A 20,786-nucleotide genomic window follows, 5' to 3' on the forward strand; every position below is an offset into this window, starting at 1 on the left:
ATGTTTCTGATAATTAAAAGATTATTAATTCACGAAGTACAAATCTTAAGTCAATTCATCTAAATGTTAAGAAGTTAAATCACTAAAAATGAACTAGTAAAATTCAAAACGGAAAGTCCCTTATCAAATAGCAAAATCAAGTGCACCCTGCATAAAATTTACAATAATTCCATTTATTACATGTATCTGTGTGAGGTTGATGTTTGATAATCACCATAACCATCATTTTGGGAGGCCAGTGTTGTCAATTTATCAATTAGTAGGTGATTTCTAAAGATTACATTTAGCGAGGGGATAATGTGAGTATTAAAACAAAATGGTACTAGTAACTTAAGTAATTGCCAATGAGAAACCATCACTAGTCTAGATACCAAATTTTACAGACTGAGATGGTTTGATATTAAAGGTCATCGTACGGTCAACGAAGGTTCTTAATATAATACACATATGGTTATTTGGATAATTAGATATATTTGACAAAGTCGTACATCAAAAGATGTTTTGTTGTAATTGCCACAACTGCTTGGAATTTTTAGAAACGTGCATCTGGCGTATTCAATGACAAGCCTTGTACCTTTGATAACTATTTACCCATGTAAAAATCTTATAAAAATCTGTAAGCAAAGCATCTTATTGTGTAATATTTTGGGTTATATTTAAACATTACGACAATGACTCAAAAAGAAGATGTGATATCAGTTGTTGTTGATCTGCATTAAACAAATGTTGTACACCCAAAGAATTTTATACTAGTATTCAAAAATATAAGTACTGATATTTGACATTGTGTAAAACTTCTCATACCTTCTTCTTTGGTTTCATAAATTTCAGTATTGAAATTACTGCTATCAATACATAATGCAGATCTATTTTGCTCGATATGTCCTAAGTTTGTAACTGTTGTCTTATGATATATCTGATGTTCAGCAATGTTCAATGCCCCTTAACATAATTTTGTTACATATCTGTTATTTTTATAGTGATTAAGATTATAACACAATACTAACTGCAGTACTATTTTGACATTCTTATCTATTGTGTCTGTTTGTTTTGTTCACACATCGTTTTCAATATACTAGTGCTGGAATTTTTGCGACTGTCATATACGAGTTAGAGGTTTAGCTAGTTATACAACCAGGTTTAATCCACCATTTTCAACATAAGAAAACGCCTGTACCAAGTCAGGAATGTGGCAGTTGTTATCCATTCGTTAGAAGTAATTGAAATTTTGATTTTGCCATTTGAATAGGGAAAACGGTTTGAATTTTCCTCGGAGTAAGGTATTTTTATTATTTAATTTATAAATAATTTCATATTAAAAAATGTAAGTTCTGAAATCTGCCAATTTGATATTGTGTGAAGTTTTGACGTCTGTTAATTTAAGCTTTTGATGAGGGACAACAGTTTAAATTTTCCTCGGAGTTCGGTTTATTTGTTATTTTACTTTTTTCATACAGGAATAAGATTGCGTTTGCCTTTAAAGTGTGTTTACTTGATTATAGTGTCACTGTTATAGACGAAACGCACATCTCGAGTCCCAGGTTATAAGTTTGACATCTTCAATGTTCAGTGTTTTGTGAACTGATGTCTTATTTTCGTATTGTGTATGTTTTTCTTTCAAACAAACACTGGTTGTATACCACTGCTGATAACGTTTCGTATCGATTAATGTACTACCAGCCCTGCATCAGTCAGCACTATTTTTGCGACATGAAAAATTGAGGATGTGGTCATTTCGGTAAGTTAGGCTGACAATAGTTTGCCGATGCTCAAATTGTGTACATTAATCGGACAAATTGATGATACAAACCGATTCTGGGAGAATTGTTCATAAAATTTAATGAACCCCAAAAGGAACGAAACCGGGTGCGTCGACAGGGTAAGTTTTTTGCTTTTCATGCAACGTGCATTATCACTTACTATGTAGAATGTCCTCTAATCAGGAGTAGGACACATCGATAAATTTACAGTTTTGTCTATGGATAAATGTTTAAATGACCGATTTAGTAATTTGGAGTTTTCAATGATTTTCGTAACTTAAATAAAACCTTCCACCTATTTTGATTTTAGCGAAATTGAGGAACTTATCACACAGTTGAAGAAGCACGCGACTGAGAAGTTGATTTATAAATTGAGTATCTTTCATTCGTGTGACGCACAATTCATATTTCTATTGTGCTATTGTGTGAATTTGTCGTCATTTAATTTAAGATGTTCGCTGTTATTCTAGCTGACTTTACATCTTGAAATAAACTACTGTGTTGTTTATTTGTGTATTTCTCTGGCTTGAGTGTTCTCATATTTATTTATACTGTATTCCTGGCACGAAATGTTGTCATTAAGCGGGTTAGCCATAAAACCATTTGTATATGTCTCTTCTTATATTTGATGTGTTTTACTCAGTTTTAGTTTGCAACCCGGATTTGTTTTTTCTCAATCGATTTATGAATTTCGAACAGCGGTCTACTGTTGACTTTACTGTACCAAGTCAGTAATATTGCAGTTGTTTCGTGTCTGTTTGCGTTTGTTTTTGAAGCAGTACATTGGTTTTTTTTGTTGTTCTGTTGTTTCCCCTTTTATAGCTGATGTGTTGTCTTCGGTTTGTTACCCGAATTTGTTTAATCGACCATTGAACAGCGGTAATATTGCCTTTGTTTATAGCTCTTTGCTATAAATTTGGTTGATACAAATTAGGGTGAATGTTTCGTTTCAATGCTATAACATTTATATCGGTAGTGATGTGGTGTTTTGAAATATTATTGATGCTATCGTTTTCTAATTTTTCATAAATGTTATAATGATTCTAAACACAATGGTTTTTATATCTATGGATAGATAAGCTATGCCAGATTCGACAGAACGCCTAATAATGCATAGTTTTTTTCTCCGAGCGCCACTTAATATTTGGTTTTAATATTAACTGATCATGAAACTAGTGTCTGTCACACAAATAAAATAACTGATATATTTCATGTTTATTAAGAAGGTTCTTTTTCCCATGCCCTTACAAATTGAGTTGGATTTCAAACTTTTCGGACGAATACATAAAAGTGTTATTTTCATCTTAGAGTCGAGCGCAACTGTAGATGCAATGTAGATAAAACGCCAGTATGGTGTATTGCATTGTAAACTTGGTTTCTTTGGTAATTTCTACACAGGTTAGAAACCCCTGTTACAAATCTTAACTGTAATCAATAAGAATATGCCCAGCTCAGATTTCTCACACAAAGTGCCATTACATGTGTCATAAACGGTCATAAGTATCCCGACCTTTTGCTTTGCATGCAGCAGTCTGAATGCCAGAGGAAAACACGACCAATAATTAAAAAAATATAAATAAAAAATCAGAAAGGCATGCGCACTAGAAAACGACAACCAACACTGACAAAATTTGCGGAACTTCTGGTAAGTCGAAGATGAAACATCCCCAACATGACATAACAAAAACAGACTACAACTAAGTCATGTGCATGGCGTGTCAGTCCTTGTCATCGAGGCAAAGGGATCATTGCACACGGAAAGCCTCGTTGATATCCTTAATCAACTACTATCCTATTTTTAATGCGCTTGAATTATCAACTATTTTTGTAAATATCTTGTATACAGATAATTCACAGATGGTACATGATACATTATTATGGTATCTTTAAACATGACAAAAAAAAAATCGCATTAATGACAACTCAAAATGGAAAGAAGGAACAGAAATTATACAAACATTTGGACATATGTAAAATCTTGTAATATTTTAAATACACTGACGCTTACATTCGTATTTGATTTTGCCATGTGATTATGGACTTCCCAAATTTATTTTCCTCTAAGTTCATTATTTTTGTGATTTTACTTTTTACACCAGACTGTAAAAAAAAAAGCTGTTATACAATAAATAAAAGCAAAGAATCAAGTTATTAACCAATGTTTATTTTATAAATGTAACAAAACATGATGTAAACGTGATCTAAAGATCAGTTTTTTGTCGGTTATTCTAATCCATTACCCTATTGTGTAGTTTCGTAATGAACCGTCATACTGACAATTCTCAATCTTAAGATCACAGGATACAATAATATAAACGGTTCTAACATACAACAACAAAATGTGTTAATCAATAATAATTATTTCAGCATGCTGACAACGAGTTCACGGTTTAATCTGTTCAGCAGTCAGTCATCAAAATATCGTTCAAGCGTTTCATTTTGAAGCGTCATCATTAACAATTAAACGGTGAACTCGAAGTGTGCTTATGGTACATATTACACAAACCAATTAAAAAATTATGCACTTTTTAAAAGAAATTGGAAATTCCACTGATGACCCAATTTACGAAAGCATGTGACTGTTCTGTCATCGTCAAGCCTGTGAATCATGGTGTCAAAGTCAAATACCATGTCCGTCATTTTCATTACGTCAATGGCACGCGCCTACTTGTCACTGACATCTTGTCTGTCAAGGTCAAAGCTGTCCATCCTGACGACTCTCCTCTCATGTTTGTCCTGATGAAGTCAAGCCTTGTCATTGTCAGTCATTACCAACAGTGAGACATTGTCAAGTTCTGGTTGACCTACGACCAGAACTAGGTCAAGAACAAACGTCTGCCTCGTAATGTTGTCCTGAACAGTGTCAGTTCAAAGATGGTCCCTCGCTATGTCACTGGCATCTCCTCTGACATCTTCATGAAGGAGAACTACTTCTTGGACTGGTTCATTGGCATTGTTCTTCGTGACTCATGGTTGTTTGTCATTGTCAGCGTTCGTCTGATTGGTGACTTTGTCATCGTATTTCAGCAGAGACAGTTTCACCAATTGGTCAGTTTCATGTAAGTTCTCCACTGTCTGAAGTTATGCATTGTCACATGCAGTTCCCAGATAAATGGTCTCACTGTCATGTCTTCGTTCCAGATTCGCTGTTTTGTCAGCGTCAAGGACTTGAAGTGCTCTTTGTTGAACATTGTCAAGGTCCGGAACTTTGTGATCAATTGCATACTTGCTGGTTTGGTCACTGTCAGCTAACGTTATCACCCTCCGTCTGTCACGAGCATGTATCGTCTGTTTGAGGTCATGAACATATCTGAACACCAGTCTCTTCAGTTAGTCACTGTCATGATGGGTTGGCTGATATATCCAAGGGTCACCTACAAGTAGCAGATGAGTTGGTTGCATGAAAATCACAAGGTCAGTCAGTCAAAAATTCTCAATTAGGTCTAGCAATTTCACTATGTAAAGAGTGACGTCTCAAAAATGAATCTCAGTTTAATCATACACATTCTTGAACAACAGTCAAATTGAGCTCTTCACAAGAGCACAAGCCTAGTCTTTCAGGGAAAAACGCTTGTCTACAAGCACAGTTATTTTCTAGATCTGATGAAACGGAAGGACAAACTCATGCGCGTCTGTTTCTTTGATTTTTATAATGTTTTTTCATAAAATTTCATAATTTTCTAATTACTTTATGCGTGGGTATTGGACGGTTTCATCTATTTCTAATTCAATTTGGTGTACGATTCATGTCTCGTACTGCTGATCTTCCCATTCCTACGACAATGGCGCTACCTCCAGATCTATGACTATGCGGACGTTCGTGGTTGTGTCTTCTACGACGTCGGTGTGATCTACGTAAACTGCGTTGACATCCGCATGGATCTGTATCGTATGCAGTACGGATTGCCCAATCTGTAAGATGGTAACGCAACAAGCTTGATGGAAATGGTATAAAGTAAACTAATTTGCCGCATCTGTGAACGAAAAAAGACTATATGTTTGGCTTTATAAGCGTACGTATTGCATCCCTGCTGCATACCATTGTGCAAAGATTTAATAAGATATATATACATTATCGTTGCTATGTTCGCACACATTTCACTGTTACAAAATAAGTATAACAAAGAGCTCCAACAATGATCAATTTAAATTGCAAGTAAATTTATATTGAATGTCATTAATCCTGATTATAACTTCATTGAATAGTAGTAATTGTTTTCTTAATTTTCTCGTTTAACGTTTATGCTCAGTTCAATAGCTATTTAACTATAGGAATCTTAAATATGTCCTCTGGTTGGATTGTCTTTTAGTAGCTCACAATGCATCTATATTATAAATTGCTATGATTTATATGTTTTTTTAAAATTTTAAATGTACAGGAACCTGATATTCAGTGGTTGTCGTCTGTTAATGTGATCCTTAAATGTTCTTGTTTCTCGGTTTTTCTATAGATTATACCATTGGTTTCCCGTTTGAATGGTTTTCCACTGGTAATTTTTGGGGCCTTTATTTCTTGTCTTCTATGAGAGCCATGGCTCCTTGTCGAAGACCTATATATTGGTTAACATTTTTACAAATTGTGACTTGGATAGAGAGTTGTCCCATTGGCACTCATACTATATCTATATGATATAATATTGCAATATTTTTTCAATTCTTACAAATTGTGACTTGGATAGAGAGTTGTTCCATTGACGCTCATACTACATCTTCATTTATCTATATGATAATATTGCAATATCTTATCAATTCTTACCTATCATATATCAATACGTCATCTTTTCCGCCATTTAGTTTATTCCATATGTTTGTAGTGCTTGTATCTTGGTACACAGGAAAGTTAGCTCTACTGGAAAGTTGTCCAATTTGTTCAGGAACTTCTTTGGAATTTACAATCATAAAACTGATTTCTGTACGGCCATGGGCGATGTATTCTTGACGAATAGTCTCAAGCCTACATTGTACACACATTAATTTATTTGAAGTAGTTTTAACAAATAAAGACGAATGAAAGGAGGGGATTAATTACACAGAGTACTAATTTCCTAAATACCTTTTTTTTGTATTTTTTCCCCAGTTTATTATCCCAGATACGATTCATTTTAACTCCTATCGAGCTGCCTAATCATGGAATCCCACTATAACCTACATCTCAAACTCGTATTTGATCTTACGAGTATTTGATACAATAATGTGATATAAGAAGTATAGGCATTTTTTCATTAATTAATAAAATCTTAAATCTAAAATTATCCAGACATAAACGTTTTTTTTTACTTTCAGACTGTTCATAGTTAATCATTTGAAATCTGTTGAATGTGAAATGTGAAGAAAAGGAATAAGACAAATTCAAATATTACAAATTTGCAGTATTTGATTATAAACACAATCAATTTAAGTAAAGGAATTGATATTTTCAAATCCTTTCCCATACATGAGGATGTGGATGGGGGGTTTACAGAATACAAAATATTGGACAAAAAATAAAAGGTGTAAAAAAATAAACTTAATAGACGAAAATGCTTTACACGTATAACACCATTCACTATAGCAATCCGTAAATATTCATCTAATAAATGATAACACATACCCTGCCGCTTGTTGCTGACACATGGGTCATGTAGCCAGCAGTAGTGACACTACTGTTACTTTGCCACGCGTGTCCAGCATCGGCTGATCTCCACTGGGGGTTCGCCAGGTTGGTGGATCCTGACAGAACCTTCCAGATACGCTGACAAGTAAAGCAGCAGCGAGCAACCCGGTCAACATACCGGGGCTCCTCATTGTTCCTCTTCTGAAAGAAAAGAAAAATGAGTTAACTAAATATCTGTCATTAAGCTAAACGAAAGGTATTTCTATTGGCCGGGTTTACAACAAAATCATTATAATATGAAGCTTCGTAAAAATAAATTGAAGGTAATATGAAAAAAATTATCAAAGGTACCAGGATTATGATTTAATACGCCAGACGCGCGTTTCGTCTACATAAGACTCATCAGTTACGCTCCGATCAAAATAGTTATAAAAACAAACAAGTACAAAGTTGAAGACATTGATACTCATGAAAGTTAAACATTGCAAACATGTTTATATATTTTTACGTAAACCCCGAATAAAAATACGTACAAAGAACGGGGAATTAGTTCAAGTCAATATACATTTACATCTATGTGTTGCAATAAACGTTCTGAACGAGTGAAATGTTGAACTTTGAAAATGCCTGTACTAAGTCAGGAACATGACTGTTGTTGTCGATTCGTTTGATTTGTTTTATAATTTGATTTTACCATTTGGTTAGGGACTTTCCGTTTTGAATTTTTCTCGGAGTTCAGTATTTTTGTGATTTTACTTTTTGGTCACAATTTTACAATGATCACTATTTTCAGCATAAGGCCCCTTACTAAAAGCAATTTTATTTTTTATTGACACAATTGTTGTCTACATTTTTTCTATGATGGAGCTTCCGTAAAAGATTAATTGTGTAACTAACTGTGTAAACTTCTTGTGTTGTGGTTAGAAGCAACCCACTTATACTTTAACAAATATATCCGGAAAGTTCGTTATTGTAAATAATGTAATTGCCAAAGTAAAAAAAATAATATAACGCTTAGTTTAAGATTAATTTCATCAGAGATTCTAGGCTTACAATAATTATGTTATCTTTATGCACGCGTTGTCTACAAAAGACTCATCAGTAAAGTTTTAACTAAAAAGTTGAAGGCCATAGTTGAAAATTATATTTAGTTCTTCCAACAAAAAAGTTCTGTAATAGAGAGCACAGAATATAAATGGCTTTAGCTAAAATGTAAATTAACCACATGATTATCATCTTCGCTAGCCAAGGGTTACGATCCACTTCCGTTCTCTTCACTTTGAAAAGAGCGGGAGTTGATCGTAACCCTTGGCTAGCGAAGATGTATGATTATACGATGGCCTTAAAAGTTATAAGTTTGTACTTTGGGATATCAAGTAACCTCCAATAAATTGTGTTGTTATTGCTCTTGCTCTCATTGATGTAAAACTTATTCCCCCCCCCCCCCCCCCAAAAAAAAAATACAATCAGCTTGACATGGACACGAAATTTTGACATCTGCAGAATCATTTTTGCTGGCATTCAAGTTTACGTTTTCGCTAAAAGAGAGACGAAAAATGCCAGAGGGAGGGACGTCAAACTTAGTTATGTTATGTTAAATCGGTTCCAATTGAAACTGACCGTGCGATCCCTCATGGGTAGCATGGTCGTTTAACACCCCTATCAGAAGTAGTACCTCTCATCTATGTAGATCACACAAAGTTGGCCAAATTAAATGATGTCTTTTTATTGTTGTGCAATCACATTAGTTATTCATCAGTTCATTGTCAATAACGTTATCTATATATATATATGGTTTAAACTCCAGTTGATAAATATGTGAAAAACAAGTTCAACGGCCCTATGCACCTGTCCTTGAAATAGATAATAGGGCAATAAGATGTAAGACTTTAATTTTTAAAGATGCTTTAAATACTAATTGGTCCTGTTTCGTTCATCTTGCCTGCAGCTCAGGAGATATAAAACGCTGACAGGGATATGAGCCCATATTGCCTGTGACGATCCCGATTGTAAAACTCATTAACCATTGAAGTTAGTTCGTAGAGCGAGGTCTTTAAAACCAGACAATTTCGTTAAAAACACAATCATCAACACTGGGAACATTTGTCACCTCTGTAACCATACTTCTCAATTGACATTAACTGATATTCCAAACAAACAACTACAAACAATAAAACACGGTCAATGCAGATTGTCTGACACACAGCGACTATTCAGACAACAATCAAAAAGAAAGGGCATCGACCAATTTTTATACTTAGTTCAAATTTGGAAAACATCAGTAAAAGCCTAAATTTACTGATCTTCCTAAGTTTTGAAAGGGCTATTGGACGCGCTGTCGGACGTCGTTATACTTATGCACTCACGTCGAGATTTTAAGTATGTTTTCATGACATACAATATTTTTTTTATATTCCTTTATTTGAGTGTTCGTGTGTTTTATGACAAGGAATATGACAGTGTCCATTCGTTTGATGTGTTTTATCATTTGATTTTGCCATTTGATTATAATTATATTTTCCGTTTGAATTATCCTCGGAGTTCAGTAATTTTGTGGTTTTACTTTTAACAATTACTTACACGTGTATATAATTTATAAATATAAGAAATGACTAGATTTCATAACAATATTAGATGGTCGGAAGTCTCTCATCACACCACCGACAGTGCCTAATGTAAGATAACATGGATAGAAAAACCAACATTCTTACCTTATATGTAAAAGTGTTCCTGTGCAAAAAGTGGATGTCGATTACAGTTTATTCGTAATATAATGTCGACAACAATTTTCCTATGCTTTTATATATACTTTGTGGTGGACGTGATATGAATATTCAAAGGGGGCAAAGATTATGTGACAAGTATCTAATTATAAACTAACTTTAATAAAACCTTATGTAAGATTAACATATAATATGCAGGTACATAACCTGTGTTGCAGTGGATAAGATAACGGACAGAACTGGTTGTTGCTACAGGATATCTTGTTTTATCTAGTCACTTATGTAAACACCTACTTTTGGCAATTATATTTCACATTTCTTCAGAATGTGAACTATATGAAACGAGTTACCCTTCCCCGTTGTCATAAAGCGGGAGGTTTGGCAAGCCATTAAACCAGGTTCAACCCAGCATTTTTCTTAAAATGTCCTCTTCCATGCAAGTAATATGGCAGTTGTTATCAAATACAACAATGTAGCTCGTTTCCATGTATTTTGGCGTTTGTTTCTGTTGCACTTCAGTGATTCTGTTGTTCCCCCTATTTTTCCGCTGATAGTTGATGTGTTTCCCTCGGTTAAAGTTTGTTACTCGGATTTTTTTTCTCTCAATCGATTAAGACTTTGAAACACCGGAGTACTACTGTTACCTTTATTCATATACATTTTTATCGTTAAACATTACTGAAAATTAGTTATAGCCTGAATTTACGGGGCGCCGAATGGGACTCTTGTGGTTTTGTACAAAATTCAATTCTGTCATAACAAAATCATTTTTGTCTTACAAAACTATGTGCTACAGACTTGTTTTGTGAGAACTTCAATTTTGTGATGACAAAATTCATTTGTGTAGACAAAATTCATTTTTGTCATGACAAAATTCATTTTTGTAGACAAAATTCATTTTTGTAGACAAAATTCATTTTTGTAGACAAAATTCATTTTTGTAGACAAAATTCATTTTTGTAGACAAAATTCATATTTGTCATGACAAAAGTCAATTTTGTCTAAAAGGTATGCAAATATAAACATATTTGCATACAAAATTGACTTTTGTTACCTGATATGGAAATTAAATCACAAAAGTCAATTGTGTGAGGTAAGATTCAATTTTGTGAGACAAAATTGACTTTTGTGAGACAAAATTGACTTTTGTGAGACAAAATTAAATTTTGTGAGACAAAATTCAATTTCGTTGAGACAAAAGTCAATTTTGTCAATTTTGTTGAGACAAAAATCGATTTTGTCAATTTTGTTGAGACAAAAGTCAATTTTGTTAATTTTGTTGAGACAAAGTCAATTTTGTCAATTTTGTAGAGACAAAAAGTCAATTTTGTGATGACAAAATTCATTTTTGTGACGACAAAATTCAATTTTGTAACAAAAAAATTTACTTTTATGAGACAAAATTGACTTTCGTGAGACAAAATTGACTTTCGTGAGACAAAATTGACTTTCGTGAGACAAAAATCAATTTTGTTGAGACAAAATTCAATTTTGTTGAGACAAAATTCAATTTTGTCAATTTTGTTGAGACAAAAGTCAATTTTGTCAATTTTGTTGAGACAAAAGTCAATTTTGTCAATTTTGTTGAGACAAAATTCAATTTTGTCAATTTTGTTGAAACAAAAGTCAATTTTGTTGATCACATTGGTCAATTTTGTCAATTTTGTTGAGACAAAAGTCAATTTTGTCAATTTTGTCTCACAAAAGTCAATTTTGTCAATTTTGTCTCACAAAAGTCAATTTTGTGTAACAAAAGTCGATTTTGTATGCAAATTAGTTCACAGAAACCGAACTATACTAATTTGAATACAAAATTGACTTTTGTCGCCCAATTTTCAAATTAGGTAACAAAAGTCAAGTCTGTGTAACAAAAATGAATTTTGTCATGACAAAAGTGATTTTTGTCCGCTGATATATAATTTTGTATGACAAAATTTTAAATTTGTAGTATGATACAAATTTTGTTAAACTGAACTCATTTTTGTTGAACAAAAGTCACTTTTGTCCGTACAAAATTGAATTTTGAGTACAAAATCACAAGAGTCCCATTCGGCGCCCCGTAGAATTTGGACCCAAAACAAAACTGCATGCAGGTAAACTGAACTTTCCGAATTTTAATTTGACAAACGCATTCCAATTATTAAGATGTTGCAAGATCGTGGTATATATTTTGATTAGCATGTGTAAGTATATGAACATATTATATTCCTGTGTTGAAATTGATATTAGACCCCTAAAATATTCAAAGGCTACATATGCGAAACATATACGTACGATGGCGTGAAAACTTTTCAATTTATCAGATATGAATTTGCAGAGTTGCAAAACACGTGTAAATAAGATAACATTAAACAACGCACACACGATCGTGACATTACTTCGATGAATTCATACGAAGAGACAAATGACAAATTGACTTAATCTTGACAAAAAATAGTTACAGACCCAAGTCTGTTGTAATTACTTTATACAGCATGGAATGGAGCTGTATACTTCGCATACTTAATGTATCAATAATGCCTATAGTTAAATGATCGTAAGGTTACATCATAAACTCATCATAGATACCAGAATTGAACTTTTGTATTTAAGACAGACACGTATTTCATCTACGAAACACTCATCAGTAACGCTCGAATCAAAATTTTCTAAAAAGGCCAAATAAGTACGAAGTTGAAGAGCAATAAAGACTTAAAATTACTTATAGTTAGCAAAGGTACCAGGATTATAATTTAGTATGCCAGACGCGCGTTTCATCAACATAAGACTCATCAGTGACGCTCAACTCAAAATATTTATAAAACCAAACAAGTTCAAAATTGAAGAGCATTGAGGTTCCAAAATTCCAAAAAGTTGTGCCAAATACGGCTAAGTTAATCTATGCTTGGGATAAGAAAATTCTTAGTTTTTCGAAAAATTCAAAGTTTTGTAAACAGGAAATTTATAAAAATGACCATATCAATTATAACTCGTGTCGACACAGAAGTGCTGACAATTATCATATTAGAGAATTGTAGGTGGGCGTACAGTTTAATTATGATTTGAATATACTTTTAACCCAAAAATGTGGTATTCTCTTCCCTAGGAGGATTCGAACTCAAGCTGTTCAGACACACGACAACTGTACTGTGTCCATAGACTAAGACAATGTCCTCGATCAACAGAGCTGTATAAAAGATGGTGGGTTAATCTATATGGATGAGACACACTACATGGTCCATCGTTATTCGGGTTATATGCCTTTCCTCGTCTACTTACAGGATACAGTGATATAGAGTGGCATGGACGGGCACATAGGTGCAGTTAATTTTTATTGCAATTAACACTGAGTACATTGTATATTCTTATTGCTCTGATTTTATTTCGAATATAATTACATCAGTGCATCTAATACGTAAACAAACCGTGACGTAAACAAACAAATTCATGTAAAAAAGTAAAATATCTCTACTAAATCATTTATGAATTTATGTATTTTTCTCACGTGAGGTGTGCATGTATATAGGTCATCCAATGAACTCCAGTCTGTTCTTAGAATAGAAAATAAGTAAATGTTATACGGTCGTCATACGAAAGAATAACTTAGATAGAAGAAGAAAATGGTTGCAGTCGTCTGTATAGTTGATCCATTTTCTTGGCAATGCATACAGAACCCAAACCTTTGTTTTCTGTGGTATTTGATAGGCAAGTAATATGGCAGTTGTTATCAAATACAACAATGTAGCTCGTTTCCATGTATTTTGGCGTTTGTTTCTGTTGCACTTCAGTGATTCTGTTGTTCCCCCTTGTGAGACAAAATTCAATTTCGTTGAGACAAAAGTCAATTTTGTCAATTTTGTTGAGACAAAATCGATTTTGTCAATTTTGTTGAGACAAAAGTCAATTTTGTTAATTTTGTTGAGACAAAAGTCAATTTTGTCAATTTTGTAGAGACAAAAAGTCAATTTTGTGATGACAAAATTCATTTTTGTGACTAAAAAATTCAATTTTGTAACAAAAAAATTTACTTTTATGAGACAAAATTGACTTTCGTGAGACAAAAATCAATTTTGTTGAGACAAAATTCAATTTTGTCAATTTTGTTGAGACAAAAGTCAATTTTGTCAATTTTGTTGAGACAAAAGTCAATTTTGTCAATTTTGTTGTGACAAAATTCAATTTTGTCAATTTTGTTGAAACAAAAGTCAATTTTGTCTCACATTGGTCAATTTTGTCTCACAAAAATCAATTTTGTTGATCACATTGGTCAATTTTGTCAATTTTGTTGAGACAAAAGTCAATTTTGTCAATTTTGTCTCACAAAAGTCAATTTTGTGTAACAAAAGTCGATTTTGTATGCAAATTAGTTCACAGAAACCGAACTATACTAATTTGAATACAAAATTGACTTTTGTCGCCCAATTTTCAAATTAGATAACAAAAGTCAAGTCTGTGTAACAAAAATGAATTTTGTCATGACAAAAGTGACTTTTGTCCGCTGATATATAATTTTGTATGACAAAATTTTAAATTTGTAGTATGATACAAATTTTGTTAAACTGAACTCATTTTTGTTGAACAAAAGTCACTTTTGTCCGTACAAAATTGAATTTTGAGTACAAAATCACAAGAGTCCCATTCGGCGCCCCGTAGAATTTGGACCCAAAACAAATTTTAAAACTGCATGCAGGTAAACTGAACTTTCCGAATTTTAATTTGACAAACGCATTCCAATTATTAAGATGTTGCAAGATCGTGGTATATATTTTGATTAGCATGTGTATGTATATGAACATATTATATTCCTGTGTTGAAATTGATATTAGACCCCCAAAATATTCAAAGGCTACATATGCGAAACATATACGTACGATGGCGTGAAAACTTTTCAATTTATCAGATATGAATTTGCAGAGTTGCAAAACACGTGTAAATAAGATAACATTAAACAACGCACACACGATCGTGACATTACTTCGATGAATTCATACGAAGAGACAAATGACAAATTGACTTAATCTTGACAAAAAATAGTTACAGACCCAAGTCTGTTGTAATTACTTTATACAGCATGGAATGGAGCTGTATACTTCGCATACTTAATGTATCAATAATGCCTATAGTTAAATGATCGTAAGGTTACATCATAAACTCATCATAGATACCAGAATTGAACTTTTGTATTTAAGACAGACACGTATTTCATCTACGAAACACTCATCAGTAACGCTCGAATCAAAATTTTCTAAAAAGGCCAAATAAGTACGAAGTTGAAGAGCAATAAAGACTTAAAATTACTTATAGTTAGCAAAGGTACCAGGATTATAATTTAGTATGCCAGACGCGCGTTTCATCAACATAAGACTCATCAGTGACGCTCAACTCAAAATATTTATAAAACCAAACAAGTTCAAAATTGAAGAGCATTGAGGTTCCAAAATTCCAAAAAGTTGTGCCAAATACGGCTAAGTTAATCTATGCTTGGGATAAGAAAATTCTTAGTTTTTCGAAAAATTCAAAGTTTTGTTAACAGGAAATTTATAAAAATGACCATATCAATTATAACTCGTGTCGACACAGAAGTGCTGACAATTATCATATTAGAGAATTGTAGGTGGGCGTACAGTTTAATTATGATTTGAATATACTTTTAACCCAAAAATGTGGTATTCTCTTCCCTAGGAGGATTCGAACTCAAGCTGTTCAGACACACGACAACTGTACTGTGTCCATAGACTAAGACAATGTCCTCGATCAACAGAGCTGTATAAAAGATGGTGGGTTAATCTATATGGATGAGACACACTACATGGTCCATCGTTATTCGGGTTATATGCCTTTCCTCGTCTACTTACAGGATACAGTGATATAGAGTGGCATGGACGGGCACATAGGTGCAGTTAATTTTTATTGCAATTAACACTGAGTACATTGTATATTCTTATTGCTCTGATTTTATTTCGAATATAATTACATCAGTGCATCTAATACGTAAACAAACCGTGACGTAAACAAACAAATTCATGTAAAAAAGTAAAATATCTCTACTAAATCATTTATGAATTTATGTATTTTTCTCACGTGAGGTGTGCATGTATATAGGTCATCCAATGAACTCCAGTCTGTTCTTAGAATAGAAAATAAGTAAATGTTATACGGTCGTCATACGAAAGAATAACTTAGATAGAAGAAGAAAATGGTTGCAGTCGTCTGTATAGTTGATCCATTTTCTTGGCAATGCATACAGAACCCAAACCTTTGTTTTCTGTGGTATTTGATAGGCAAGTAATATGGCAGTTGTTATCAAATACAACAATGTAGCTCGTTTCCATGTATTTTGGCGTTTGTTTCTGTTGCACTTCAGTGATTCTGTTGTTCCCCCTATTTTTCCGCTGATAGTTGATGTGTTTCCCTCGGTTAAAGTTTGTTACTCGGATTTTTTTTCTCTCAATCGATTAAGACTTTGAAACACCGGAGTACTACTGTTACCTTTATTCATATACATTTTTATCGTTAAACATTACTGAAAATTAGTTATAGCCTGAATTTACGGGGCGCCGAATGGGACTCTTGTGGTTTTGTACAAAATTCAATTCTGTCATAACAAAATCATTTTTGTCTTACAAAACTATGTGCTACAGACTTGTTTTGTGAGAACTTCAATTTTGTGATGACAAAATTCATTTGTGTAGACAAAATTCATTTTTGTCATGACAAAATTCATTTTTGTAGACAAAATTCCTTTTTGTAGACAAAATTCATTTTTGTAGACAAAATTCATATTTGTCATGACAAAAGTCAATTTTGTCTAAAAGGTATGCAAATATAAACATATTTGCATACAAAATTGACTTTTGTTACCTGATATGGAAATTAAATCACAAAAGTCAATTGTGTGAGGTAAGATTCAATTTTGTGAGACAAAATTGACTTATGTGAGACAAAATTGACTTTTGTGAGACAAAATTCAATTTTGTGAGACAAAATTAAATTTTGTGAGACAAAATTCAATTTCGTTGAGACAAAAGTCAATTTTGTCAATTTTGTTGAGACAAAATCGATTTTGTCAATTTTGTTGAGAGAAAAGTCAATTTTGTTAATTTTGTTGAGACAAAAGTCAATTTTGTCAATTTTGTAGAGACAAAAAGTCAATTTTGTAGAGACAAAAAGTCAATTTTGTGATGACAAAATTCATTTTTGTGACGACAAAATTCAATTTTGTAACAAAAAAATTTACTTTTATGAGACAAAATTGACTTTCGTGAGACAAAAATCAATTTTGTTGAGACAAAATTCAATTTTGTCAATTTTGTTGAGACAAAAGTCAATTTTGTCAATTTTGTTGAGACAAAAGTCAATTTTGTCAATTTTGTTGTGACAAAATTCAATTTTGTCAATTTTGTTGAAACAAAAGTCAATTTTGTCTCACATTGGTCAATTTTGTCTCACAAAAATCAATTTTGTTGATCACATTGGTCAATTTTGTCAATTTTGTTGAGACAAAAGTCAATTTTGTCAATTTTGTCTCACAAAAGTCAATTTTGTGTAACAAAAGTCGATTTTGTATGCAAATTAGTTCACAGAAACCGAACTATACTAATTTGAATACAAAATTGACTTTTGTCGCCCAATTTTCAAATTAGATAACAAAAGTCAAGTCTGTGTAACAAAAATGAATTTTGTCATGACAAAAGTGACTTTTGTCCGCTGAAATATAATTTTGTATGACAAAATTTTAAATTTGTAGTATGATACAAATTTTGTTAAACTGAACTCATTTTTGTTGAACAAAAGTCACTTTTGTCCGTACAAAATTGAATTTTGAGTACAAAATCACAAGAGTCCCATTCGGCGCCCCGTAGAATTTGGACCCAAAACAAAACTGCATGCAGGTAAACTGAACTTTCCGAATTTTAATTTGACAAACGCATTCCAATTATTAAGATGTTGCAAGATCGTGGTATATATTTTGATTAGCATGTGTATGTATATGAACATATTATATTCCTGTGTTGAAATTGATATTAGACCCCCAAAATATTCAAAGGCTACATATGCGAAACATATACGTACGATGGCGTGAAAACTTTTCAATTTATCAGATATGAATTTGCAGAGTTGCTAAACACGTGTAAATAAGATAACATTAAACAACGCACACACGATCGTGACATTACTTCGATGAATTCATACTAAGAGACAAATGACAAATTGACTTAATCTTGACAAAAAATAGTTACAGACCCAAGTCTGTTGTAATTACTTTATACATCATGGAATGGAGCTGTATACTTCGCATACTTAATGTATCAATAGTGCCTATAGTTATTAAATGATCGTAAGGTCACATCATAAACTCATCATAGATACCAGAATTAAACTTTTGTATTTAAGACAGACACGTATTTCATTTACGAAACACTCACCAGTAACGCTCGAATCAAAATTTGCTAAAAAGGCCAAATAAGTACGAAGTTGAAGAGCAATAAAGGCTTAAAATTACTAGTAGTTAGCAAAGGTACCAGGATTATGATTTAGTACGCCAGACGCGCGTTTCATCAACATAAGACTCATCAGTGACGCTCAACTCAAAATATTTATAAAACCAAACAAGTTCAAAGTTGAAGAGCATTGAGGATCCAAAATTCCAAAAAGTTGTGCCAAATACGGCTAAGTTAATCTATGCTTGGGATAAGAAAATTATTAGTTTTTCGAAAAAATCAAAGTTTTGTAAACAGGAAATTTATAAAAATGACCATATCAATTATAACTCGTGTCGACACAGAAGTGCTGACAACTATCATATTAGAGAATTGTAGGTGGGCGTACAGTTTAATTATGATTTTATAGATACTTTTAACCCAAAAATGTAGTAATCTCTTCCCTAGGGGGATTCGAATTCAAGCTGTTCAGACACATACGACAACTGTACTGTGTCCAACGACTAAGACAGTGTTCTCGATCAACAGAGCCATACAAAAGATGTTGGGTTAATCTATGGATGAGACACACTACATGGTCCTTCGTTATTCGGGTAATGCCTTTCCTCGTCGACTTACAGGATACAGTGATATACAGTGGCATGGACGGGTACATTAGTGCAGTTAATTGCAATTAACACTGAGTACATTGTATATTCTTATTGCTCTGATTTTATGTCGAATATAATTACATCAGTGCATCTAATACGTAAACAAACCATGACGTAAACAGACTAATTCTTGTAAAAAAGTAAAATATCTCTACTAAATCATTTATGAATTTATGTATTTTTCTCACGTGAGGTGTGCATGTATATAGGTCATGCAATGAACTCCAGTCTGTTCTTAGAATAGAAAATTAGTAAATGTTATACGGTCGTCATACGAAAGAAGAACTTAGATAGAAGAAGAAAATGGTGTACAGTCGTCTGTATAGTTGATCCATTTTATTGGCAATGCATACAGAACCCAAACCTTTGTTTTCTGTGGTATTTGATACCAAGAATTGGCCAGAAAAGTCATAGTAATTGAAGATAGAAAGCATAAGCGACAAACTATATCTGGAGTAAATATGAAGTACTTGTATCCCAAAGAAAAATAAACAGGTTACAACGTAAATAACTTTGGCAACACTTGAACCAGCCATGTGAATTCAATCAAAGACTTTGTATATAGAATCTTTCCAGACACTTTGGTGATATTGTTTGCGGACAAACATTGATGTCTTTTTGTGAATCTAACAATTGAAATGTGATAAAGAAGGACATCATCTATAAAGACTAATTTAATTAGTTAACCACAGAACGATAAGCTGATGATTCCTGTGTGTTGAAATGCTCATCCATCCTATATAAATATAATATATTATAGGTAAAATAAACATTTAATGACGGATCTTCATCAGAACACACTTACAATTACGTACATAATTGCATCTGGTGCAAGAAAATTGGTACCTTTTATTTTATTACTACCACTGGGTCGATGCCTCTGCTGGTGGACTATTAGTCCCCGAGGGTATCACCAGCCCAGTAGCCAGTACTTCGGTACTGGCATGAAAATACGGATTTTTTGTGTTAAAATTTGCTGTTACAAAATATTAGAAATTATTTTAAATTAAGGAATGTATCTCCCTCATGCAAAGCTCTGATTCCTTTCACTGATTTGGCTATACTTTTTGGACCTTTTGGATTAAAGCTCTTCATCTTTTATATAAGCTTTGGATTTCAAATATTTTGGCCACGAGCATCACTGAAGAGACATGTATTGTCGAAATGCGCATCTGGTGCAAGAAAATTGGTACCGTTAATTTTATTACTACCACTGGGTCGATGCCTCTGCTGGTGGACTATTAGTCCCCGAGGGTATCACCAGCCCAGTAGCCAGTACTTCGGTACTGGCATGAACATATGGATTTTTTGTGTTAAAATTTGCTGTTACAAAATATTAGAAATTATTTTAAATTAAGGAATGTATCTCCCTCATGCAAAGCTCTGATTCCTTTCACTGATTTGGCTATACTTTTTGGACCTTTTGGATTAAAGCTCTTCATCTTTTATATAAGCTTTGGATTTCAAATATTTTGGCCACGAGCATCACTGAAGAGACATGTATTGTCGAAATGCGCATCTGGTGCAAGAAAATTGGTACCGTTAATTTTATTACTCGTTTTTCGTCCCTTTTCTTGAAATGATAGTCAGACAGAGTTGCAGTCGTTGGTACTACGATACATGTATAATCAATATGTCTG

General features: G+C 33.0%; 1 protein-coding gene across 1 annotated transcript; it reads right to left on the reverse strand.

Annotated features, from left to right (window-relative positions):
- Positions 1 to 3,903: 3,903 nt before the first annotated feature.
- On the reverse strand, positions 3,904 to 10,185 carry LOC134681340 (selenoprotein P-like). The gene is made up of 4 exons (XM_063540923.1): positions 10,065 to 10,185; positions 7,351 to 7,554; positions 6,517 to 6,714; positions 3,904 to 5,734 (listed from the first exon to the last, which is right to left on the reverse strand). Exons 2-4 carry the CDS (start codon positions 7,371 to 7,373, stop codon positions 5,488 to 5,490), a joined length of 468 nt encoding a protein of 155 aa, XP_063396993.1. The 5' UTR covers positions 7,374 to 7,554; positions 10,065 to 10,185; the 3' UTR covers positions 3,904 to 5,487.
- Between the last annotated feature and the right edge of the window lie 10,601 nt (positions 10,186 to 20,786).

The sequence above is a fragment of the Mytilus trossulus genome, chromosome 1 (assembly GCF_036588685.1).
Source record: "Mytilus trossulus isolate FHL-02 chromosome 1, PNRI_Mtr1.1.1.hap1, whole genome shotgun sequence".
Classification (NCBI taxonomy): domain Eukaryota; kingdom Metazoa; phylum Mollusca; class Bivalvia; order Mytilida; family Mytilidae; genus Mytilus; species Mytilus trossulus.

Excerpts from the sequence above, each read along its gene's own strand:
- LOC134681340 (XM_063540923.1), bottom strand. The coding sequence starts at position 7,373 with ATGTGTCAGCAACAAGCGGCAGG. Across the intron at positions 6,715-7,350 it reads TGTCAGCAACAAGCGGCAGG|GCTTGAGACTATTCGTCAAG; the intron begins GTATGTGTTATC and ends TGTACAATGTAG. Across the intron at positions 5,735-6,516 it reads GACGTATTGATATATGATAG|ATGCGGCAAATTAGTTTACT; the intron begins GTAAGAATTGAT and ends TTTCGTTCACAG.